This window comes from Doryrhamphus excisus, chromosome 3, assembly GCF_030265055.1.
Source record: "Doryrhamphus excisus isolate RoL2022-K1 chromosome 3, RoL_Dexc_1.0, whole genome shotgun sequence".
Taxonomy (NCBI): domain Eukaryota; kingdom Metazoa; phylum Chordata; class Actinopteri; order Syngnathiformes; family Syngnathidae; genus Doryrhamphus; species Doryrhamphus excisus.
Window position 1 is genome coordinate 1118112 of NC_080468.1, and position 26160 is coordinate 1144271.

The window sequence follows — 26160 nt, forward strand, 5'->3', positions numbered from 1 at the left end:
GCATTGGGTAGCAATGATGCTGTCACATCATATTCATGAATCATGTTGCATCCTGTCCGGAGCACCTGTCCTCCATCGGCTTCTGAGGATGGTCACCATAGAGACCACAAGACAAATTGCAGTTTCTTAAGGAGGACAATGTTCAATTCCTACCCAGCGTTGTCTACACCATGACACAACTTTAGTGCTTGTCATTTGGTTTTGTCACAGCATCTCCTCCTGGTCCAGCTGGCTTGGTCACTCCAAAGTTTGCTCTTGTTTGCTCTGTTTATGAGCAGGTTTAAGAGCCTCTACTGTACATGACACTCGGAACTGCCTCAGTACTGTAAGTCTGGTTATAAACCTCCTGGTGTCACAGTTAAAGGTGATGGAAGTCTGTCCAAAGGCAGTATTTCAATGATATATTCAATATATTGTGTTACAACTGCACTTTATTTCTCTGCTCTCGCTCTCTCTCTACAATTCATCACTTATTATAATTGCCTTTTTACAAGGCTGTGTTGAATATAATTATCATCATTACACGTCATATGGCAATGTTTTTCTGACGTCATGTTACGAGAGGTATTGCTAGAGTTGTGTGGCATTTACAATTATTTTATTTTATGACTTATAAACATCTGTAACATCTGACCTTGAAAATGTTGTTGCATGGTATCATTCACCATGCATGTAGTATTCAATTCTTATAGTATATTTTAGAATAAAAAAGTGTGCTTGGAGATAAAATGTTAAATTCATTCATTCATTTTCTACCGCTTATCCTCACGAGGGATGCGGGGATGCTGGAGCCTATCCCAGCTGTCTTGGGGCGAGAGGTGGGGTACACCCTGGACTGGTGGCCAGCCAATCACAGGGCACATATAGACAAACAACCATTCACACTCACATTCATACCGATGGACAATTTGGAGTGGATGACTTGCCAATATCGTTGCCAATTAACCTAGCATGTTTTTGGAATGTGGGAGGATACCGGAGTACCCGGAGAAAACCCACAAACTTCACCTGGAACCTAACTCGGGTCTCCGAGCTGTGAGGCCTGCACGCTAAGCACTTGTCCGCCGTGCACCTAAATGATGAATTATGAATTATAAATAAATAAATAAAAGTCCCACTGGGCAGTGGCTATTGGCTCATCAATGGAACATTACTGACACCTTGTGACCGGTGTAGAATACTACGTGTCTTTGATGCGTCTTTTGAATGCCTTATGTGTATTTACATGTCTATAAGAATATGTGAAATGTAAGTAAATGAGCGTATTTTTGGAATAAGGCAACCACAAAACGGCAATAATTCATTCATGAATTTATTTTTGAAAAATTTGCTCCAAATTTGATGGAAAATAGTCACATGAAATTTGTTTGTAGTATCTAAAAAAGTAAAATACCACATTTTTAACGTCGTTTTGAGTGACAAAAGTGTCCAAGCAAGTGTCCTGTCGGGTCAGATGTACTGCGTGGTGGTGGTGTGGGAGCTCCTCTGGGCGGGCAATTCCACTCTAACCACCGCCTCTTTCTCCAACTGCACTGGGACGGCCTCTTGTTCTCCACTTTTGTACTAAGCAGGCGTCAGCCCCGTCCGGACCCCACCGAGCTGCGGTGTGGACCGCGTCCAAGACAACATGGGAAGCATCGCGTACCCGAGATGACCGACGCTTGGGTGAAAACCAACTTTCCTGTGTGTCCTCTGCGAGGGAAACGTAAAAACAAGGCTTGTTTTCGGAGTTCCACCTCCCCTGCGCTCTCCCCGTAGGATTTGATTCATAGGCGAAAAGCAAGATGGCCGCCGACTCCGTGCAGGTAGGAAAAGTTGACAACTGTTGGGAAAAGTTCGCTAACTCCCTGCTGGCTTTTGACAGAAAGCTGGGGAAAGTTTTCAGCCCTTCGGGCTTTATTCGGCACTCGTCGATATATCTGTGTTGGAGTGACGGGTGAAAAGTTGCTTCCAGTTCTGTCTGGGAATCATGCTAGGATTGAGGCCTGGGAAACAATTATCCAAACTAACTTATCCTGAAATGTCCCAAGTTTCGAACAAGCGGAGTTCAGAGCGTATTGTGTTCATTTCGCTGTGAAAAGCTCGAAAGCTCGCTAGTTTCACTTAAGTAGTGGTCGAATGTTAACTTACAGGAGTCTGAGTCCTAGCGTTAAGTTAAGGAGGGGGGAAAGAAGTCGCGTTGAGCGTTTTAAAGTCCCAATATTTTGTATAATGATTGATGAAAGTACACCATAGCAGGATCACGGTTAGCTTTGCCACACAAATGATCGTACAGAACACATGGACGTCACCTATAACGCCTGACAGCAACAGTTGTAAACCACATGGGCTCATTAAAAATGGTTGCATTTAGAAAAAAAAATACAAAACATAACGTATATGTTTCACAATTATGCCCCCCTTTTATTATTTAGTTCGGAAAAAAAAAACACGAGTCACGTATGAATATGGTTTCACTTGAATGACGTCACTGCCCGGGGTGACTATTTCTGGCAAACATGGATAGAAATCTATCTGATCACTCCACAACTGTTACGTATCAACGATAAAAGACTTCACAGGGACTTTCTGTTTGGGAGCAGCCACTAGTGAGACAAATATTGGTTCATGTGTTTCCTATATCATCTTTTCCGAGGCTATTATGGATGGAAATGGAGACAACAGGTGGTGGTGATGCATTAGTGATGCTCTAAATTACAACCTGTATTTACTTGCTTTATCATGTATTCACCATTTGTGAATATGTAGTATTATGTTTTTAGATCGTCCAGGTTGCATATACCGTACTGATCCGAATATAGGACAACACAAAATCTAAGATGAGCCCTCTTTTTCAAGACCTTTTTTTGTAAAAATAATTTCTGATATAGTAGACCCTCATGTAGCATCATTACTCTGTTCCAGAAGGTCTACATACTCTAATCCAGGGGTGCTCATTAAGTCGATCGCGAGCTACCGGTCGATCGCGGAGGTGGTACTGGTCGATCGCTGGTCGATCGCGGCGTGACATTAAAAAAATATCATCCCAGCATCAATGCCGTCACTTGATTGATATACAGGGCAGCCATTCAGATGACAACTGAATGTTGCCCTTCGGGCGACCAATCAAATCAAACAACGTCTCTAAGTGCAGCAGAACTTACGATGTCAGCCTATCATCCATCCCCGTTACTTGATTGACATACAGGACAACCAGTCAGATGACAACTGAATTTTGACCTTTAGGTCACCGCTCATGCGTAAACAACGATGCAAAGTGCTAAGCTAGTCGGTGAATTGCGAGATTTTAAGCCCTCGCTAAAGTTTATGGTCACTAAAATGAGTGAAGGAGCTGGACCAAGTAAAAAGGCAAAAACTGGACCAAGTAAAAAGTCAAAAAACATATCACTTCCATACGGATATGGAATATTATACGGATATTATGATACGGATATTATCCATGACTGATAAACATTTGGAAGTGTGCTTGAGGCTGGCTATCAGCAGCTACTGTCCGGACTATGCATCCCTGGCTGGTTCAATTCAGTGCAAGTCATCAAAGTAAACTCAGGTAATTACAAAAAATGTTAATAGTTAATTATGTGTGTTTTGCAATATTGGCTCATTTGGTTATGTAAGGTACATCAACATACATTGTACGTACAAATAATCCTCAATACATTTGAAAATAAATAGATGTTTTGCATTTTTGTAGTGGGTAGATCATTTTGACTCGGTCATTTTAAAAGTAGCTCGCATGCTGAAAAAGTGTGAGCACCCCTGCTCTAATCAAATGAATGATTCTCATAAGAAATACAGTGTTCCCCTCATTTATTGCCGGGGATAGGTTGCCAGAGTAGCCCGCAACAAGTGAAATCCACAAAGTAGCCAACTTTATGAGCCGCTTCACTGACACAGATTTTGAAAGTCATTTCCGGATGACGAGAAGAACTTCCAGATTTATTATGTCCACCAGCCAAGGTCACAATTTGAAAATTTTACTGCTCACGCAGACATGAAAAGATCTGAGGTACTGTTAATATGGTTGGGTATTGTTGTCGTATGTGTCATGGGACTGTTGTTGTAAGTCCCCTGTACTCGTGTTTCGCACAGGCGGCCCCCAAAGTCCTGGATTTGAAGTAATTCTATACCAGCAGAGAGTCAATGTTGCTTACAACAAAGGATAAACCAATCACAGTGATGCGAGGACAGCGGCAAGCCAGACACACCGGCTTATGTTATGCAATATAATTAATGACAAAAATGATCTAAAAATGCAGATAATATCAATTATCAACCAGCAAGATGTATTACCGTGACAGGCCTATAAATAGTACTGTTTAAATACCATTTCTGAACCTGGAAATGTATTGGTGCATTCATGGATCACACACCTGTTGTCAATTTTTCTGTTCGGCTCCCTGTGAGAGAACAGCAGCTTGTGCAAAAAGCACTGAAACAACAGTTGAACATGTGCATTCGAAACCTTCGAGAAGGTCAAATGAAGTTCAGCTTTAAAGGTTATCGTGCATTTTGCTCATTGCTCCACTTGCGAAGCCAAAGTCCCACCGGACGGGGCTGCAGCTGCTGCCTCAAGTAGAGCTCCGAGCTGCTACTGTGGATCAATTCATACTGTCATTACACTGACAAATACACACAAGCAACCATTATAGAGTTCAAGACCTGTAGTTTGACTCGAAGCCAATGAGAGCCAGTGTCTGTGGCCACATGAGAGCCAGTTGTGGGATGGAAGGCGGCTGAGATAGGCATCACGCAGAAGGGAAGCAGGAGCAGGATAATGGGCTCTACATTTCCATTGTCCCATTGTTTGAATGAAGCTCTTGTTTTAGCACTTCAGATTTTAAAGAACAACTTTATCTCACTTCTCTTAGAGACGGAGACCTAATATTTGCCTTTGCACCCTCCCCCAGTCGCGTCACGCGTGTACGCATTACAAGCGCCGACAAGTTGGACATGTGTAGGTAACAGTTGTTGACCTTTTGTAAGAATAGTATCGTTCAGTAAAGACCCTTGATGGCAGGCTGCAGGTCACTTATCGCTATATATTTTTACCAGCTGCTGTAGCATGTGGTTGGTATTGTTTTCAGCGTGCGCGTGTGTTTGTGCTTGTGTGTGGTCTGTAGTCTGAACTTTCACACAAGCATTCGTTGTTTGGACTTTACTGGGATTTTAGTTGGATGCATGAAAAAGAGTTTAAAGATGGTGGCTGTTGTCCAGTGTTTCTAATTAAGCCATGGGTTTTGACTTTATGGATTAATTTGGCAGCGCATCATGGGTGGCAGTCGAGCGCCACGGAGCGAACATGGACACCTCTGCATGAATAACCGTCTGTATGGGGCGGTATACTGGTGTAGAGTCTTTCAATGATAAGACAATTACTCATACTGGTATAAATGATAAACATAAACAAACCCGTTTGGGTGACGCGCCCGCCTCTGATACGTAAGATAAATGAAATGCTGTCATCGTGAGGCGAAGGAACGTTCATGTGGGGATGTATTTACTCGGTGGACCACTCTCACTCTAAATACTAAACAGCCTCCCTCCGAACTAAACAGGTTGAAATGGTGATAAACACCAGCAAAGGTTGGCGGAACCTCAGAGTGAATGGAAGCGAGCCGTGTTAGCTTGGTTTAGCATGCTCGTGTGGTTGCGTGTCTCTTGTTCTCTAATGTAGTTTCTGTTGTTTGATATTTAACTAAAGCAGGCAGGTTTTAATAGCTGATTTATTTCCACCTTATCTGATTGACCTTTCATGGATTTCCATGCATCGAGTTGCAGTAAAATAGGCCCTTCTGGGTGTCCTCCCACTGTCCTCATTCAAGCTGGGCAAATACAGCAACAGTGCACTGCAAATACGTTTCTCACGACTATGAGCTTAAGAGCTGCCTTTTTTGCTTAGTTCCTGGAGTGGTGACCTCCATTTCCCCTATGAATCATTGGGAAGCCTCTCCAACCTGGAAATATACAAACTATTGTTTCCTCTAAGGTGGACCTACGTATATATGTAGATATGTTTTCTCAATGGCACGTCAGCAGTATGAGTGCATGGAAATCCTGCACCCCACCAAACTTGTTTTCCTGCCCTCAAACATCTAGGTGTATATGTCCATCAAAAGGAAAGTCAGTGATTACAGGGTTTACTCTAGATAATGTGCAACTGAAGCAATAAGCAATCATTTCTTTTCAATTTTGTATGTCTTCATTGTCGTGCCACACAACCCGGCCCACCTCAACTATATCCTCTTTTGCACCGCCTTCCAAAAATCCAGGAATTTAGCACCTTTTTCCTGTGTCGCTCGTCAGTGTGAAAAACATTGACAGGGGAGTCGACCCTGAAATTTGTCAGCTTTGGATGTAGTATCAGAAGCAGGAAAGCAGCTTTGTTTAAGGGTATTCTTCCATCCGGGATCAGCCCTGTTGTCCCTCCATCCATCCAACCATTTTCTACCATGCATCCTGTTTTAGCATTGTGGCCGGCAGTCAATAACAAGGCACATTTATAAGGTTTCTCACAGGACTACAATCTATTTGTGGTGGTTGGTTGTCATTGCGGGGGGCAAGGTGGCGTCATTGTCTCCATTTTGCAAAATTGGCTGTGAAACATGTGCATGTAATATTTTAAAAAGGCTGAAAATACACTACACAGTCATCCTTCACAACATTTTGCGGATTCACTTGCACAGTTTTTCAAAAATGTTATTAATTATAAGCCATTTCTTGGTTGAATACGTCCTATTATTAGTCAAAAAATATGGAGATTTAGGCAAATGTTACAGTTTTTGCCGAAGAAAAAACACACACAAAACAATAAAGACAATGAATGAAATGGAGTATCAAGTATTAGATCAAGATACTAGGTTTATGGCTAAACGAACTAAAATACAAGTACGAGGCAGAAGAAGCATTCTAGTCATGACTGTAGTACTGTATTCTACATTGGCCACTATGTGTCGGCGTTCAATGAGACATCGACACTTGTCCCTCTCAATATTGCGGTTCGATTCTCGCTCCCTCGCTATATCGTGGGTTTTCATAAATTAGTTAATAAATGATTGCTGTTTCGTGGCCGACTGGTCGATATAGTCCATATACCTGATAGAGTGGGGTGAAAAAGTTACCCTCTCATTCGGTGTGGAAGTGGTAGGTTATGGGCTTCTTGTGTTTTAGACTAAATAAATTATTGGTTAATATGCAGGTCACATTTTGTAAAGGAGTGTTGTTGGCGATTTGTGGAATTTTTTTCACAAGGCTATATAGCCCGAATAGCTGTGTCCCATTTGGTACATTGACAGCTGCCTCTTTTAGCTGTGTTAGAACTAGGGTTGCTAGAAATAGTTGACTAATCGCCATATAGTCGACAACTAATTTAATAGTCGACAAGCCGTTTTGTTGTTCTCGCAAAGATCTTTATCATGACAAGTATTTTCCCACTTCGACAAGTGTTTAATGCCAAAGAAAAATTAAGGAAAGAAAAGAAAATGACCTGGAATATTTATTTTTGTTTTTATTTTTACTTTGCATATACGGTAAACACTTCAAAACGATGGTTCTATAAGAGCAGCTTCATGCTGGTGCAATAATGTGTATGTTTTACATTCAATTGTTATAATAATAATAATAATAATGTAAAACATTAATAATAATAATAATAAAAAAAGCAACAGTTCCCTCAAAGCTGTAGGGAGTATAATGTCAAGAAAAAAAGTACCCGGAACTGCTAATGTGTGAGTCTGTCATCTTATGTATGTCCGTTATTCTGTCCATGATGACACTGGTATTAAAACTGGAATTAGTTCATAATAAAGTGATCACAAATGTTCTCCATAGTCCCAAGTGTTTTTAATAAGCACCTTCATCTGCACTGATATACAAGCAGGGTGGATTCTTCTAGTCTGGCTGCAGTTTAAGTTGTTTGTTCCTCTGTCATACCATGCAAGTGTGGGAGGTTGTGATAGAGGTCCAGTGTTATGTTTTTAACTTGGGTTAATTTTAGCCACTGGAGTGAGATTAGGTCCCATTCTGGGCTGCTGTGACCTCACAGAGTGAGAAGCTAATAGGGATTTGGCCGTCGCTACTCAGACGGTTTATCTTCCTCAGTTGATGTCACCGGCGCGTGTGAGGAAGACAAAGCAAAATGAAATGGCAGGAAAAAAATCTCTTGGAGTGAATGAGTGAGAGCGGCTTTGAATGGAGCCTCTGCTCGCAGCAATAACAGCCTAACTTTACAGAGGACCACTTTGCTCTTTTCCAAATGGCTGAACTTCAGTGGGATACTTGTGAGGACCATTTAGCATGTCAGCGTAACGTGCGTGGGCTGGTTTGGTCGTCAGATCTAGAAATGGACTTGGCTGAAACTGAAGATGCTATGGTAAGATTAGGAACTTGGGATTTTAGCCATTAACGATTACGCCGAATGTCTTTATGCATCGCTGGATGCAAGATTGAAGCCGCAAGATGTTTACAGTTGAGATTTAATGGCAGTCGTATGTTCTGATCCCATTGAAACCTTTGTTCAGCTGAAGTTTCAGACGACAGTGAGATGTTCTATTAATGTGATATTAACATGTATAGTTTTTGCGCACAATATTGTCAAAGTGCACTGGAGCAGAAATAACGTTATACAGTATACACCAAGCCTTTTGAGTTGTTTATTATAATACATGAATATCATCATTGGTTTATACGCGTTGATGTTATAGCAGCAAATGTTGTTTTCTAAGTAAGTTTGCATCTTATACACACCGATTATACATATACACACAGAGTAGCCATAGAGGATGTAAGCGTAAGATTAATCAACAGTGAAAATAACCCTTATTTGCTGCCTTGGCACCTCACCATCTTTTCACAAAGATGTCTCAAGTCATTCAGGAAGTGGCTCCTAATCCCTCCTTGGTTAAGGTGAAGGTTTTAAGAATGCAGGTTGATAGTGACTGAAAACTGCAGTGATTTGATCCTCAGCTTTAAGCTAAGCCATATCTCTTTGAAAACAATTCAAGAAATTCAAGTTTAATACAGTGTATGTAATATTTGACGGCCACAACTCCTCCTCATTGAAGTGGTTTCTCTGTTGAATAGAAATAAACAAAGTGTGAGTTTAGAGCAAGCGGTCATGTGTTAAAACGTAGATCTGGCTGAACTAGTATACTATAGTGGAGCTGTCTGGCCGGTATGTCAACCGTATGCCAACAGCTCTGTCAGAGTACAGAAATGTGCCTAATCCTGAAAACTGAATGAAACTGAATGGAGACTACGTATTTCAGGTGCACAACTTTGACAAACAGCGAGTGTTTTGACGCCAAGCCACAAGTATCATAATAACAAGAGAGCAGCATTGTTAAGTGATGAGTTGTGATTGATTTATCCCGTGAATGTATCGCCACTTGTAGCACCCAGCTGTTTTAAATGCCATGAAATAAAATTCTTAGGGGGAATTAAAGGTCAGCTTCACTGTAATATTTTAGAAAGATAGTATTGTAAAATGGACTGACAGTAGTGACATGGGGCAAATGTCGGAACTCCATGTATCCATGGTGAAACTTTTAAACTTTAAATCAAATAAATGTATGTTTCCCTGTACTTTTTTGTACAGCAGGTCAGCAATACAGTATAGCAGGGGTGCTAATTAAGTCGATCGCGAGCTACCGGTCGATCGCGGAGGTGGTACTGGTCGATCGCTGGTCGATCGCGGCGTGACATTAAAAAAATATCATCCCAGCATCAATGCCGTCACTTGATTGATATACAGGGCAGCCATTCAGATGACAACTGAATGTTGCCCTTCGGGCGACCAATCAAATCAAACAACGTCTCTAAGTGCAGCAGAACTTACGATGTCAGCCTATCATCCATCCCCGTTACTTGATTGACATACAGGACAACCAGTCAGATGACAACTGAATTTTGACCTTTAGGTCACCGCTCATGCGTAAACAACGATGCAAAGTGCTAAGCTAGTCGGCGAATTGCGAGATTTTAAAGCCCTCGCTAAAGTTTATGGTCACTAAAATGAGTGAAGGAGCTGGACCAAGTAAAAAGGCAAAAACTGGACCAAGTAAAAAGGCAAAAAACATATCACTTCCATACGGATATGGAATATTATACGGATATTGTGATACGGATATTATCCATGACTGATAAACATTTGGAAGTGTGCTTGAGGCTGGCTATCAGCAGCTACTGTCCGGACTATGCATCCCTGGCTGGTTCAATTCAGTGCAAGTCATCAAAGTAAACTCAGGTAATTACAAAAAATGTTAATAGTTAATTATGTGTGTTTTGCAATATTGGCTCATTTGGTTATGTAAGGTACATCAACATACATTGTACGTACAAATAATCCTCAATACATTTGAAAATAAATAGATGTTTTGCATTTTTGTAGTGGGTAGATCATTTTGACTCGGTCATTTTAAAAGTAGCTCGCATGCTGAAAAAGTGTGAGCAACCCTGCAGTATAGTGATGGCAGCACATACTGTAGTGTGGATCCATACATTTGAAAAGAAAATAAAGCTCACAATCCACAAAAGATTGTTGTTGAATCAATATATTTGCCAAGCTTTTCGGTGATCCGCTCTTTCCTTTTTTGCTCAATTTTACATATTTGTCTTTCCTTTGAAAGTCCAGCGTTTGTTGCTTTGGTGTAGCAGCCAAGTTTCAACGTTTCACACTGTTTTATGTTTTGGTCCTCAGATGAAGTACGTGTCATCTTTTGTCAACGCTGTATTGTATAGAGTTATAGTGCTTTTCCTTTTACCTTCGTCTGCTTCAATATTCCGTTCATCTCCTCTTCCAGGGGGATTCCCGGGGCCAGCTCGTGTCGGAGCGGCTTGGCCTAGGCAACAACCTGGACCTGTCGGACACCATGGTCCAGCAGAAGCTGGAAGAGATCAAGGAACAGATTCGCCGGGAGATCCGCAAGGAGCTGAAGATCAAGGAAGGTGCAGAGAACCTGCGCAAGGTACCGTCACTGTCACCAGTCGACCGTGTCAACATTAATTGCACACCCAAGAGTGTCGTTCTGTGAGACTAACGTCACAACTCATGGCTGCGAGTCTTCTATCCCAGTCCACACTTTGGCAATTTCTTTTCTTGTCCTCAGGTCACCACAGACAAGAAAAGCCTGGCTTATGTCGACAACATGCTAAAAAAATCCAACAAGAAGGTTGAGGAGCTTCACCAGGAGCTGCAGGAGCTCAATGCCCACATTGTGGTTAAAGACCCTGAAGAATTACAAGGTAACTAGCAGCCAACAATTTGATGTATGTGTATAAATTGTATATTGGTGAGTATGGCGCTTTTACGTAAATATAATAAGGGGTTCGATGTGGGAATGCAAATTGTGATTGGAGGTCTCCTAATGTCGTACGTCAGCAGTAGTAGCTCTCAACTCGGGACTCGGGTTTGGCCGATTAAAAACCATAATATGGAAATGCCGTGTTGTTGGAAGGTTGTTTTACTTTGCTCTACAGTGCCGCTGAGCAAGGGTTTGAACCCAAACTGCCATGGGCGCTCTTTCATTTTTATGAAACCCTTCTCTGATGCCTGTCCACGTGTCTGTTTCGAGCATTTATGTATAAAAGAACAGACTGTACAGTAAAGTTGCCCAAGAGGAAAATGTTATTTTAAGCACACATTGTTGCTATATTTATTTGGTGAGTTTCTGTGTTATAAAATGTTTCTAATTGAACGTGCAATCTAATGTTGTGGTTTGAGGGTTGGCCCCTGGCCACTCTTGTGGCTGCTACAGTATTCATCCAGTACCGCAACAGTCTATCTCTTATTTGACCAGCAACAAAGCTGTAGCCATTACTGGTTGCTGTGAAACCCAAGTATCACATTGTCAGTCATTTGGGTGTTGTGCCACAACAACATCAGCATTGAGATCAGACCACACACAAACAAACACAGTCAGAGCACCGTCAGTCTTTGGAGGTGACTCACTCTGGAGAGACTGACATTGTTGCATTCCACATTCCGCCGACTGTTACAACGAGCTGTCGATTGTTCCCCTCTGAGACTGTTGAAAGCTAGCTCCTGTGCCTTTTGTCAACAACAATGAAACTTGGAAGGAGTCGAGCAGTGGCGTTTGTTCAATGCTTTAAACCGATGGCCTGATGAGGCAGTCGCTGGAGGCGAGGGTCACATGAACGGAAGTTGAGGCCCGATGTTTGTCTGCTTGGTGCCGGTGACAATCCACCGGTTCAGTTGGTTATCTTGAGTGGGAACAAATTTATCCTGTTTCTGTGACCCTGTGTCTGATGAACGAGGTCCTTCTTTCTGTGTGACGCAGCGGCACCGGAATGTCGCTGAGCATGGTGAGATGACGGAGAGCAGGGAATGGAGTCATGGGACATGGGACAATTTCTTGACACATGGTCGACTTGAACAGGGCTTGTTTCCCCAAATTAGTCAGAAAGAGTTGCTGTGTCTGTACAAGCTGCCAGAATGGGTTTTGTTGTTGGACAGGGTCGGGGTGGCTTGTGTCTGCTTATCTCCGCGGCTCAGTTCAAGTCATAAATCGACTCACTAGGTCACTCATTCACTCACAGGAAGCCAGACAAGCTACATTTTTTTAATCCGGCCATTTAATAGCTATAAAATAGATGCGGGGAGAAGTGTCCTCAACGTTATGCCCCAGTATTTTTTTTAAGTATTGTGATATTTAACATTTATTTAAATAAAGTTTAATTTCCCATGCATAATGATGATCATTTATAATGATACACATTATTTTCCCCATCTTCTCATGAACTGGGGGTAAATTCAATTTTTTTTCACAAATGTTTCAGATCATCAAACAAATTTAAATATTCAGTTGACAACACAACTGAACACAAAATGTAGTTTTTAAGTGAAACCTTTTATTATTAAGGGAGAAGAAAAATCCTAACCTACATCACCCAGTGTGGGTAACCCTCCTGTTAAAATATAACTGAGATTAATTGAAAGCTATCAGTCTGCAAAAGGTTATAAGGAGATTTCTAAAGATTTGGGACTCTTGCGAACCACAGTTCGAGAGCCATTATCCACAAATGGTGAAAACATGGAACAGTGGTGAACCTTCCCAGGAGTGTCCGGCCAACCAAAATCCATCCATAATCCAAGAGGTCTCAAAAGACCCCACAAGAACTGCAGGCCTCACTTCCCCAGTTAAGGTCAGTGCTCATGACACCACCATTAAAAAAAGATACAAATGGCCTGCAAGGCAGAGTTCCAAGACAAAAGCCACTGTTGAACGACCTTTGGGATAATACTCTGTGGTCTGATGACACGGATGGCAATCCCATTACATCTGCCGTCAAAGTAAAGCTGCATTTCAGAAAATGAACATCACACCAACAGTAAAATATGGTGGTGGTAGTGTGATGGTCTGGGGCTATTTTGCTGCTTTGGGACCTGGAACACTTGCTGTGATAAATGGAACCATGAATTCTGCTGTCTACCAAAAAAACTATCTGTTCTTGAATGGTTGAAAAAAAACAAATGAAGACTTTGGAGTGGCCTTGTCAAAGTCTATTGGGATGCTGAAGCATGACCTTAAAAAGGGCTTCATCCTGGAAAAGCCTACAATGTGGCTGAATGACAACAATCCTGCAAAGATGAATGGGCCAAAATTCCTCCACAGCGCTGCAAGAGATGTAAGTTATCACAAATGCTTGATTGCAGTTGTTGCTGCTAAGGGTGGCCCAAGCAGTTATTAGCTTTAGGGGGCAATCACTTTTTCACACAGGGCCATGTAGCTTTGGATTTTTCAATCCCTCAATAATAAGTGGATTTTGTGATCAGTTGTATTGTCACTAATCTGAAACATTTTAGTGTGGCAAACATGCAATAAAAAAAAAAAGAAATTAGAAATGTTTGATTAACAAAGATGTCAATTCAATGTTGCCGTATTTGTCAATTTGTTTTTGTCAATTCATTGACAAAGATATCAATGCAAGTTGAATATTTACCTACGTACATATAATGTTCTCCGCACTGTTTATATTGATCCTGGACAGATTATGGGAACCACCCAAGTTCACTTGTTTTTTCCCAGTGATGTCATTGTTGAGAGAATATTCCTGCCCACTTTCTCTTTGCGTTCCCATCAAAAACCGAGGGGAGGATTGCCCTTGTCAGCTGTCCAGCAATGACATCATCGCGGCAGCTATTCAGCAGCTCGGCGTCTTGTCCTCCAGCCCAGCGTGGGCTGGACCGCTTTTAGAAGTAGGAGGGAGTTCTCAACTCCATGCAACCTGGGCCAAAACCAACCCCCCCTGCCTCCATTCCCCCGTTCTCAAAGAGAGAAACTCCCAAGCTGGAACTACTGTACATGACTTTTTATTTAATCCATGTCTGGAATTTAAATAATTCATGAAAAAATTGTTCTTTTTAGGTTAACTATTGATTGATGATATCCTTAAATGTTTCATGTCCCAGCAAATGTTTTTATAATCTTACTGAGAAAGCCTGGCAGACCTTTTTTTATGAGGAGTCCCACTATGACACCACCGACACTGAAACTGAACTTGCAAATCATGTCTGGAGAAGTCAGACAGGTTTTCCTGCCAACTGTGTGTACATGCATTTGTTTGTGTGTGTGTGTGTGTGTGATGGGAGTCATCGAATCAATCTGGTGAAGGGTTTCCCTGCCCCCTGCAAGTCTACACATGAAAACATGAGCTCATCCTTTGGATATGTTCTTGTTTAAAAACGATGATGGTATTTGAGAAACTGTACAGTATATTTATTTATTTTATTTATTATTTATATAGGACAACCTTTGGCATGATGAGAAACTTTTGTTCCTCCGACATATGGTTATGACATTATGAAACATCGTTCCAAATCTTAATGTTATTGCAGCAATTCTGGATTTGTACTGAGATCAAATGAAGTCCAGCATGAACACATTTTACTCCACAGACCTTTCTAAAGGTGCTACTTGACAGGTTTTTGTAAGCAAAGTAATGAGTGATTGTGCAGTGCTGCAAGATTGTTTAGCTAACCGCTACAAGGCTGCTGGCTAAAAATAGCGTGTACATGCAGAGTTCAGTTCCTTGTCTATTTGTGACAAACTCCAGCGATCGGCATATCCTGTACCAAGGGTTGTTTCCAAAGTTTGGTAAAGTACTAACTCCACCTCCTCTGTGTTGCTCCCCAGAATGCCCTCTGACCCCAGATACCCCGAACAGTGAGACCCGAATATGCACAAGCAGTAGCCGCCTAGCAGCCCTGAAAAGGCAGAACGACATTGAACTCAAGGTCAAACAGGGTGCAGAGAACATGATTCAGATGTACTCCAATGGACCATCAAAGGTAGGGTTTGGCTTCCTTGTTATTTGCAACCTGGGGTAGACTTCATCACGGTTTTACAGGCTAGTATTAGTCAAAAACATATTTGTCTATAAGCTAATTGTACGTGGCATTTAGAAGATGTTACAGTGCATTTTCCAATTCTTATATTTAACGAACAAATCCAAGATTTCATCAGAACCTATGCTGTTTTAGTTTTTCATATCCAAATAAGGCTCCAATGTATAAAAGACAGGGGGCAATGAATGAATGAAAATCTTGTATTGCCACTGAATTTATTTGTAATTTTAGGGCTCCAAGCCATTAGCCTGTTGAACAGACCAAAAGAAAATATACCGCATCGCACTGGTGATTTCATTTCTTCTAGTAAACGTGGACTCTGCAATAATGTGATACCATGAGACCTGGAGTTTCCCCAGATTAAAAACCAAACCACCACTTCCACTCCACAGATGGCACAATGTTATCATTGTAGCTTTGCTGCGGCAGGAGGAAACGTGAGAATATGCTGATACACGGTGTGTCATCTGCACTGCTGTTTGTTCACAAAGCTTTTCCAGGCACTGTTGCTCCTCTCAGCCTCAAAGTATGACTAGCTATCATTTGGCTGGTGTGTGTGCGTGGTTCAGTCACAAGGGACGGGTCATGCCACCTGGTCCCTACTAAGCCAGTTATTAGAGAGGTGTACGAGTGTCGGTTCGGCAAACAATAGAAGAAAAAGGTGGAATGACCTCTTTGTGAAGCAAAATGCACCCAAAGTTGTGCGAGTGTTGACATATCGGTAGAGCTTGCAGAGATCGTCATAGAATTGTAATGATGAAGGATGTGGATGTGAAAGTCGGTGGCACAAACCCAAGTGTCCCGACAGTCACTGTGAGGTCACAATGTTTTGTAATCAGCCTGTCAGACAGAGGCACCGTCCGTTTGGAAATACTGCTGTCATGATGTCAGAGAGGAAGTTCCCGGTGGAAAGAGACCTTTTCCTGCACGCACTGCCACCAACAACTTGGACTGTTAAGTTCAGAGGAATGCTGGCGTGTGTGTGCATGTAAAAGAAGTCTGCTGACTATACGATAATACAACACCTTTTTGTGTTGTATTATCAAGAAACAATAAAGATTGGTTCATTGGGTCCAGATGAGGTACAACTGAGGTCTTTGTGGAGCTGTTGGTACAATCTAAAAAGTAATATCGTGTCAATTAGTGCTCTTTTGGCTTTCTTAACCGGATTGATCCCACTCCTAGGATCGCAAGTTACTGGCCACAGCACAGCAGTTGCTCCAGGACAGCAAGATGAAGATTGAGTTCATCAGGATGCAGATCCTCAAGGCAAGCCAGGCCAACGAGCTGAGCTTCGAGAACAACGATGTGATTGGTGAGATTTATTCATGAATTTTTGAAAAAATGCCACAGTGTGAGTGAGCGATGTTCGAACTGCGATGGAGTGAGGGACGGCGGATACAGTCAACATCATCATCATCATCATCATAATGCTGAAACTCAACTCTGAATCCAAAACATCACTTCCTGTCCAGTCCTCAAATAAACGGAAGGCATTTATTGAAACACACATGAGTCTTACCTCTCTGATCATGACTATGTCAAGGTGACTGTAGGGGTGTTAGTTCATGTCTATAGCTCTAATAATCATATTTAGAAAGTCAATCATAGTTTCTATGCTCTTATCTGGAAAATATTTAGTTTAGTCATATTGAATCCTCCTGAGCTTATATTCACTTATCACTGTCAATTCTGCAGCCGATTTATGGCTATAGGCTATATGGCTAAAAATGAGGGATTACTGTGTTTCATTGTCCTCCAGACAAGGCCATCATCAGCCCATTGGACTTGCGGGTAGAAGAGCTGTGTCACCATGCCAGAATAGAGTCTGCTGTAGCAGAGGGAGCCAAGAACGTCATGAAACTCCTGGGCACAGGGAAAGTCACAGAAAAGAGAGCGCATTTAGAGGTATAGCATCACATTTGCTCTTTTACTGCTCATGGATCTCTACTAAAGCAGTCTTTGCTCTGTTCATTTGTTAACATAAACCATATCATCTCTGGCTGCTTTTAACAAAACTGCATTCCCTCCCTCTTGGTCTCATTCAGGCCCAGGCTCGGTTTAACGAGTCCAGCCAAAAGCTGGACCTCCTGCGCTATTCCTTGGAGCAGCGCCTCAGCGAGCTGCCTAAGAACCACGCACGCAGCAACAGCATTGTGGAAGAGCTGTCACTTCTGTCCGCGCCAGTTCTCAGCCCACGATCCAGCATCATCTCCACGCAGAACCAGTACAGCACCGTGACCAAACCCGCGGCACTTACAGGTACCGGACGAGAGTCATATGAAATATATTGTTTATTGAAGGAATTACCTCATTGATTCATGAATCTTATAATAATGATGGCGAATAAATATCATACGTATAAAAATGTTAATGATATAGATGCCGTACACTGACACTGAAAGCTTAATCTTTACTTCAACCAATGAATAATTTTATGGAGAAATAAGCATAATATGTCAAAACAGGTAAGGAACTGGCTGAAAACACAATAGGGTGCCAGAATTGTGTCCCAATTTGATGCCGTTCGCTTTCTACCAGTCTGTGCTGCTGTTGTATACTGTACTGTATTGTATAACAGGTACAATGATCTTCATGATTTATTCCGGTTGTAAATACTTCCAGGCCAAACTTGACTTACTTTAGTTTATTCATGTCCATCCTTGATAGCCATTGAAGAATTATTCATGCTTTTAAGAGCAAAGCAAACACCAGTAGAAGTACTCAAACACACCTTCTCCATCTTAGTGTACCACACTGTTTTAAAGCATTTAACTCCACAATTAAGACCTTTTGTGTGATGGTTCCCCACCCCGCTACCAGGCACGCTAGACGTCAGGCTCATGGGCTGTCAAGACCTTCTGGAAAATGTTCCCGGACGCTCCAAAGCGGCATCTGTCCCGCTGCCTGGCTGGAGCCCGAGTGAAACACGCTCATCGTTCATTAGCAGAGCGAACCGAAGCCGCAGCGTGAGCGCACGAAACATGACAAAGAGCGAGGAGCTCTCCAGTAAGTCCATTGTATAAAGGACACCATCATAAATACTGCTAAAAGTAATTAGTTTATCACGTGAATCAATGGTTGGGGTTTGTAAATTGGAGTCTGTGTTTCCTCAGACGAGATTAGTGCAGTTTTGAAGTTGGACAACACAGTCGTAGGTCAAACCAGCTGGAAGCCGGTCAGTAACCAGGCCTGGGACCAGAAGTTTACATTGGAGCTGGATCGGGTACTGCAAACGCACGCACCGTTGGCTTGAATGTCCAACAGGGTTTTTCATTCCTTGCCGTCCTTTTTCTAGTCCCGTGAGCTTGAAATATCCGTGTACTGGCGTGATTGGCGGTCACTCTGTGCGGTCAAGTTCCTGCGCCTGGAGGACTTCCTGGACAACCAGCGACATGGCATGTGCTTGTACTTGGAGCCACAGGGGATGCTGTTTGCCGAGGTGTGTGCGCGCACACGCGTGTTCACTAGCAATCAATCCCAAAATGCATGGCTAACCTGTTGCCACCATTCATCGTATAGGTAACGTTTTTCAATCCTGTGATTGAGAGACGACCAAAGCTGCAAAGACAAAAGAAGATTTTCTCAAAGCAGCAAGGTGAGCCGACTTGGTTTCACTATTCCAACAACCCTCATCTTATTCACTTTCTCTTCGATTGTGTCCTTCTTCCTTTCTTGGGCGTTTTTCTACCCGTTCCGGGTCACCAGGTAAGACTTTCCTGCGAGCCCCTCAGATGAACATCAACATCGCCACCTGGGGTCGTCTGGTGAGAAGAGCCATTCCAACCGTCAGCTCCAATTCCTTTAGTCCACAGACAACTGAGACCGGGTCCAGCAGCATCCCAGGTTCACCCACACCCAGCAGGCAAGCAAAGGCACCCTCCAAACCTGCAGGTTGACTACTGTCTGAACTCCAATCATTTCCTGTCCACAGTGACCCGCTGGTGACAAAACTGGACTTTGACAGAGAGGCCACCACAGGACCCAAGTTCTACCCAGCACCCGACAGCATCCGGGAACCCCCAGAGCAACACAACAAGCTGCCTGACAAGGAGGAAGTGCGGGTATTGAATCTTGCATATTGTTAATACCTGGGGGGCAAGTCAATAGAATGGGAACACAGAGGTTCATTCATTGGTTTAGAACAGGGGTGTCAAACTCCCTTTGGTCTGCGGGCCGAATACAGCTTAATTTGAGATCAAGCGGGCCGGACCAGTAAACTCATTGCAAAATTACATAGAACTAACAATAAGCCCACTTTTTTCCTTTGTATTAGTCACTAATACTAATAATTTGTGCAAAGAATGAGTAAATTATCAAAATGTTTAACAGAATTTTCCTTTTACATTATGAACAATATATTATGAACAAGAGAATAACATAAGAACATAAATAAAGTATGTGCAATTTTAACAACACTTTTACACAGTTAAACATATATTTAAGTGTGTTGTACATAAAACTGATCACAGAATTAGTAACAATGTTCCAAAAACATTTATACCAGCCTTGTGGAACTTAAAAACACGGTTTTTCAACATCTGGAAAGCAATTTGAACAAATGAATAACTTTCACAGCAATTATTCGTCTTGCTTGGAATTTGCCCTTGAAACTTGACATCGTTTATCCTGCACAAGTGCATCAATATGAGGCATCGTGTCCTGAGAAGCAGCCAATTTCAGAATCTCATTCAAATGCTTATGTGTGAGCTTTGAGCGCAGCTTTGTTTTATTAATGTTCATTAGTGAGAAAGGTAGGTTGTCCCAAACATGGACAATGTTTTAGCAGCTAGTGCTGTCAATGTGGGCTAGCCTGGTAGGAGGTACTTGTAAAATGTGTCCAAGCTTACAGAGGCAAATCTGTCCTTCAGTTCTACATCACACTGCAAATCAATGATTTCAAGTTGCATGGCAACGGGCAAATCAGAAGCTTTGACTGTGAATGGTGAGCGAAAAAACTGCAAAATCTGTTTCGAGTTCGCTAAAAACCTGAAATCTTTTCTCAAACTCCATCAACAGCCCTGAAATCTTCTCTTTGTACCGTTTCACGTCAGAATTAACGCTTGCTGCGCACATATCTTTTAAACAGGGAAAATGCGCTCCCTAGCGGATAATACAAGAACTACAATTTTTTGAATTAAATTCATATTTTTTTTATACAATGCAGCTTTCTTCCCCGTGCCGTACCAAACCACCAGACGGGCCGTATGTTTGACACCCCTGGTTTAGAAACTCAAGGCTAAAACAGCACCAAATATGTAACATTTGGATCATGATGCATTTTTGGTCTACGTACTAATAGGCCCCACCAGGGAACAGACATATCATTAAGGAATATGTTTTGGAAAACATGATAGAGTGAAGCCACAAAATTCCAAGGATGGGGATTACTGTAATTAGTTAGGCCCTAGATCGGGGGTGGGCAAACTATGGCCCGGGGGCCTCCTGCGGCCCAACAAGCGTTTGAATCTGGCCCGCCAGTTGCTTTCTAAGTATTTCAACTTTTAATATACAAACTGGCAACATGACTTTCAAGTCAGATGTCTTATTTATTTTTAAAAAAGAAAAGACAAAACTGTAAAATTAAATGACATAGTTTGATGTGGTCTGGTTTTCAAAGTGCTCCTGAAAAAGGGACACGAGAACATACAGCTGATAGCATAACCTTTTACATTCATTCATTTTCTACCGCTTATCCTCACGAGGGTCGCGGGGGTGCTGGAGCCTATCCCAGCTGTCTTTGGGCGAGAGGCGGGGTACACCCTGGACTGGTGGCCAGCCAATCACAGGGCACATATAGACAAACAACCATTCACACTCACATTCATACCTATGGACAATTTGGAGTCACTAATTAACCTAGCATGTTTTTGGAATGTACCCGGAGTACCCGGAGAAAACCCACGCATGCACGGGGAGAACATGCACACTCCACACAGAGATGGCCGGTGAGGTCTGGGCGCTAACCACTCGCTACCGTGCAGCCAAAGATAAAATTAGATTCATAAAATAATCCAAGGAAAATCATAAGCATAACATTGTGTGTGTGTTAAATATATGTTCTGGATCGAAGGTTCCACTGTAGGAGCCATTTTGGTTACATGAACTTTGAAAATGATGCTATTTGATATGAAGTCCAGTTGTCAGTTGATTTCAATAAATGCAACATTAACACCTTATTCTCTGTCTGGCATTCCGACGCTCCAGGACGCGCTCGCCTCGTTCGATTTCCTGAACAAGAGGAACAGCGTTGCAGTGAAACCGGATCTGGACTTGGTGGTTGAGACAGAGCTGCAACATCCAGACCTAGAGCTCCGAGCCTTCCAGAAAGATGCTGAGATAAGGTAGACCTGCCCCCCATTGGGGCATTAGTTGAGAGCCACATAAAAGCGTCTTTAAAGCTTCTATGAATAGTCTGGGACAGGGGTGGGCAAACTTTTTGACTCGCGGGCCGCATTAATTTAACAAAATTGACGGGGGGGATTATGTAGTATTTTACACGTAACAGTCCATTTTTACACCTATATTTTTACACATATTTTACATGTAAAAGTGTCATGCAATCTGCTATATGTGCACTTTGAAATCATTTATTTGATGTAAAGTGTGTTTCTCAATGTATCATTATTATTATTATTATTGTTATTTTTATTAGAATTATTATTATTATTAATTATAGTAATGTTATTATATTATTATTATTTTGTTATAATAATAATATTACTACCATTATTATATTAATATAATTAACAACAATATTAATAGTAGTATTATTATCATTATTTGTATTACTATTATTGTGCTTGTGCTCCTTTTTCCAGGAGTATTTTGTAATATTACTACCATTATTATATTAATATTATTAACAACAATATTAATATAATAGTATTATTATTATTATTATTATTATTATTATTATTATTATTATTATGTGCTTGTGTCCCTTTTTCCAGGAGCATTTTGTAACAGACCACATCAAATAACGAAATTGATAAAGCAGCTACCTCAACCATCAAAAAATTGGCCCAAGCCACGATGCCGGGTTGTACGTTGAGTTCAAATGAAATATTTGGAAAAAACAGGCGGGCCATATTGAAACACTTGGCGGGCCGGATGTGGCCCCCGGACCGTAGTTTGCCCACCCCTGGTCTAGGAATTTGATTTGACTCCCTAATAAAATGGTCCCAACAAAGATCATCACAGTGGAGTAGAAATGGCGCCCTCCAGTGGTTGCAAGTGAAATTGAGAGGATATAAAGTGTGATGTTTTATTTTCAGGGAAGAAGAGCAGTTTCAATTTAGTCTCAAAGACTTTAAATGTGTTGCGGTCCTCGGACGAGGCCATTTTGGAAAGGTCAGTTTTTTCCGATCTTGCCCAAGAACCAAAGATGGTTTGTCCTGAAGCTAATTGGGTGTCTTGCAGGTGCTGTTAGCCGAGTATAAAAGTACGGGAGAGATGTTTGCCATCAAAGCCCTGAAGAAAGGGGACATTGTGGCGCGTGATGAGGTGGACAGGTAACGGCTTATCATGACGTTCCCGTCTAACCAAACGTGTCATGTGACGTGTCATGTGACCAGCTTCCCTCGTGTCCCGTCTCCAGTCTGATGTGCGAGAAAAGGATCTTTGAAACCGTCAACAGCGTGCGCCACCCATTTCTGGTCAACCTCTTTGCGTGCTTCCAGACACAGGAGCATGTGTGTTTTGTCATGGAGTACGCGGCGGGAGGCGACTTGATGATGCACATCCACGCCGACGTGTTCTCCGAACCTCGCGCCGTGTGAGTATTTCAAGAAAAAAAAAAAGTCTCTCACTTTTTCTGCACTGCTTATTTTCTTATTATTTTTCCACTCAGATTTTACGCTGCTTGTGTCGTGTTGGGATTACAGTTCTTACACGACCACAAGATCGTGTATAGGTGAGCCCTTCAGGGGACTTGTACTTCACAAACTTTAAGAAATGTTAGAAAATGTTCCTTGTGTTTTTGCAGAGACTTGAAGTTGGACAACCTGCTCCTGGACACGGAGGGCTATGTGAAGATCGCGGACTTTGGTCTTTGTAAAGAAGGTGAAAAGAGACATTTTACTGATGGACACTTGCATGTAGATAAGATACGTATGTACATAAGAGTACATAAGAGTGGAGGAATTAAGACGAATGGCATGTAGCCACACTGCCCTGCACTCTTTCATGACATATTTACTTGCTCCGCCCCTTCCTGTCCCATTGTGCAACTTTCCTGGGTGTCGCCTTTAGGAATGGGCTTCAGGGACAGAACCAGCACTTTCTGCGGGACACCAGAGTTTTTGGCGCCCGAGGTTTTGACTGAAACGTCGTATACCCGTGCTGTGGACTGGTGGGGGCTGGGCGTCCTCATCTTTGAGATGCTGGTGGGGGAGGTGAGCGCATGTTTTATGCGGAATGTCGATTGCGGTCACGGGACTTCCTCTTGCCGCCGTGACCTCGTCTCTCTACTCTGTCAGTCCCCCTTCCCTGGCGACGATGAGGAGGAGGTCTTTGACAGCATCGTTAATGATGAAGTCCGCTACCCGAGATTCCTCTCCACGGAAGCCATCTCCATCATGAGGAGGGTATGTTGTTTAGCCCGGCAATTGAAATGACGTGCACTCACTTCACGGGTGCACTAGTTGGCGCTGTTGCTAGTCGTATCGTCACCTTTTAACACGTTTTTCAAAAGCCTGGTCTCACACACAGCGACTGCCCCTCCCTGTCACGGGGCAGCTCATCCAACCGGTGTGTGCGCACCACTGTGGTAGCCTGCATCCAGTTTTTTTGCTCATTTAGTCATAGTGCTACAAAAACACACTATGGACACACTCGCTTGTTAATACCCCTGCCCCGCCCCGCCCCCCCCCCCCCCCCCCCCCCCCCCGCCCCGTGAAATATGTTAACCAGGGACGTCCCTTCCACTCATACACAATACACGTAGCTGAATGAATGCAGCAAGAATCCATGTTGATTTCAGACTTAAAATACTGTACCACTTTAAGCCCTGGCCACGCCCACTATTGGTCTATGCTCCACCCATTCTGGGTACATATGTAAATGGCTCCAGGTCATTTAGATGGCAGATGCAGCGACTCGCCCAGCCCTAGTTTTTATGATATAAATTGCAGGGAGGCACCAAGTTTGATTTTGCTTCTCTATGGTTATCATCACATATCTTTCTGTTTGATGCCCGGAACGCCAAGATTGGCTTTTAGCACCAACTGACACATTTTTGGACAGCAGAAGTGGTCAGATTTTGAGCGGGAAACAAACGCGTCGTCACCGCTGACTTCTTGCCGCTTCTCTCCGTGCCCAGCTTTTAAGAAGAAGCCCCGAGCGTCGTCTGGGAGCAGGAGAACGAGATGCAGAGGAAGTTAAGAAACATCTATTCTTTAGGGTGAGCGACACTTAACTAACTGCGGTGGAGAAACCCGCGAGCACTGACCGTTCCTCTATCTGCAGAACGTGGACTGGAACGGACTCCTGGCCAAGAAAGTTAAGCCACCGTTTGTGCCCACCATCCAGGGCGCCAACGACGTCAGCAACTTTGATGACGAATTTACCTCGGAGGCGCCCATCTTGACGCCACCCAGGGAGCCCCGAGTGCTGAACTCCGAGGAACAGAGCATGTTCACGGACTTCGATTACATCGCTGACTGGTGTTAGCTTAGCACACACAGTGAAACTGACATACTCTCCAAAATCTCTCCACAATGTTTAAAGAGGAGGCGGATCATCTTTTGTCGCCAGGCGCCTCCCACTTAAAAAAAAAATAAAATGAAGATTTTTTTTTTTAAACAAGAAAACCAATGAAACTCTTGTTGGAGAAACTGAAGGAGGGGGGGGGGGTGCTGGGGCCTCCTGCACGCTGTCTGACCACTAAGAATGTTTTTCATATGAACTCTGGAAGATGGCAACACCCCATTCATGTTAAACGTCACTGTCTCTTGTTTTTTTTTTCTATGTACAGTTTATTCAGTCCTATATTTTATTGCAGTGTTTTTTCTTCCTGTAAAGCCTCCGCCATAGCTCACCCACTTTTTATCTCACTGTAAATGTCTCATTTCCTCCCAGTCAATTTCACAGCGCTAAAAAAAAAGCCAATGACCACACGCATCTTGACTACTACGGCTACTTTTTTATTGTTTGGTCCACTTTCCATTTTTGTGTGTGTCTCTTTGTCTACAGTTCAAAGCAGCTTTCCATCCAGTGTTATGACACATGCTGTAGAAAAAATACTCCAGAATTCAAATATTTGATCATGAAAAAGCCCTTAGGCCCGGGTGTCCGACGTGCACCTTCTTAAAATTTAAGAAGGGGAAAAAACATGATTTTACAAGAATTAAGTGTAAATATTTCCAGAAAAAAGTTTTTTTTCTTTTTTACGAGTAAGTCTGTAAAATTATTATAGTAGCAAAACATAGACAAAGTCATATCATGAGATGGAAATTAGGGTGGGGGGAAACTAATGTCACCAGAAGAATGTATGAATATGGAAAAACAAAAGGAAAAAATAAAAATAAATTCTAAATCTTAGCAGAATATTTTTTTGGTGGGTGGGTGGGAGCCATGAAAAACAAAATAAAGTTGGGAAAAGTTATAATATAGGAATAAAGCTGTAAAAAAAATATTCAGAAAATAAAAAAAGCTGCAAAAATGGAGGGGAAAAAGACTGAATTTGATCCTAATAATTTGTCTACATCACAAAGCTGATATCTAACATCTCAATGGCGTACGTTTGGACACCCTTGCCTCGGGCCTGCGTTCTTTTGAAGCTTTGTGACGACCTT

At 42.4% G+C, this 26160-nt stretch overlaps 1 protein-coding gene across 2 annotated transcripts; it reads left to right on the forward strand.

The window, feature by feature from the left end:
• Positions 1 to 1482: 1482 nt before the first annotated feature.
• On the forward strand, positions 1483 to 25486 carry LOC131125547 (serine/threonine-protein kinase N2-like). 2 transcript variants are annotated; one of them, XM_058067195.1, is made up of 23 exons: positions 1483 to 1805; positions 10800 to 10964; positions 11106 to 11241; positions 15153 to 15307; positions 16550 to 16679; positions 17127 to 17272; positions 17413 to 17626; positions 18188 to 18373; positions 18481 to 18590; positions 18663 to 18806; positions 18887 to 18962; positions 19073 to 19229; positions 19299 to 19428; positions 21572 to 21708; positions 22642 to 22717; positions 22787 to 22878; positions 22965 to 23141; positions 23217 to 23279; positions 23352 to 23428; positions 23618 to 23760; positions 23845 to 23952; positions 24687 to 24767; positions 24833 to 25486. In XM_058067195.1, the coding sequence occupies exons 1-23, from the start codon at positions 1785 to 1787 to the stop codon at positions 25034 to 25036; spliced, it is 2928 nt and encodes a 975-aa protein (XP_057923178.1). In that variant the 5' UTR covers positions 1483 to 1784; the 3' UTR covers positions 25037 to 25486. The 2 variants fall into 2 exon arrangements, with proteins under 2 accessions (XP_057923178.1, XP_057923177.1); XM_058067194.1 differs by lacking the exon at positions 1483 to 1805 and adding an exon at positions 8103 to 8371.
• The last annotated feature ends 674 nt before the right edge of the window (positions 25487 to 26160 follow it).

Coding starts and splice junctions, on each gene's coding strand:
- LOC131125547 (XM_058067194.1), top strand. CDS start 8,255: ATGGCTGAACTTCAGTGGGATACTTGTGAGGACCATTTAGCATGTCAG. Junction 22,879..22,964: donor GCGCGTGATGAGGTGGACAG/GTAACGGCTTAT, acceptor TCCCGTCTCCAG/TCTGATGTGCGAGAAAAGGA. Junction 23,953..24,686: donor CCATCTCCATCATGAGGAGG/GTATGTTGTTTA, acceptor CTCCGTGCCCAG/CTTTTAAGAAGAAGCCCCGA.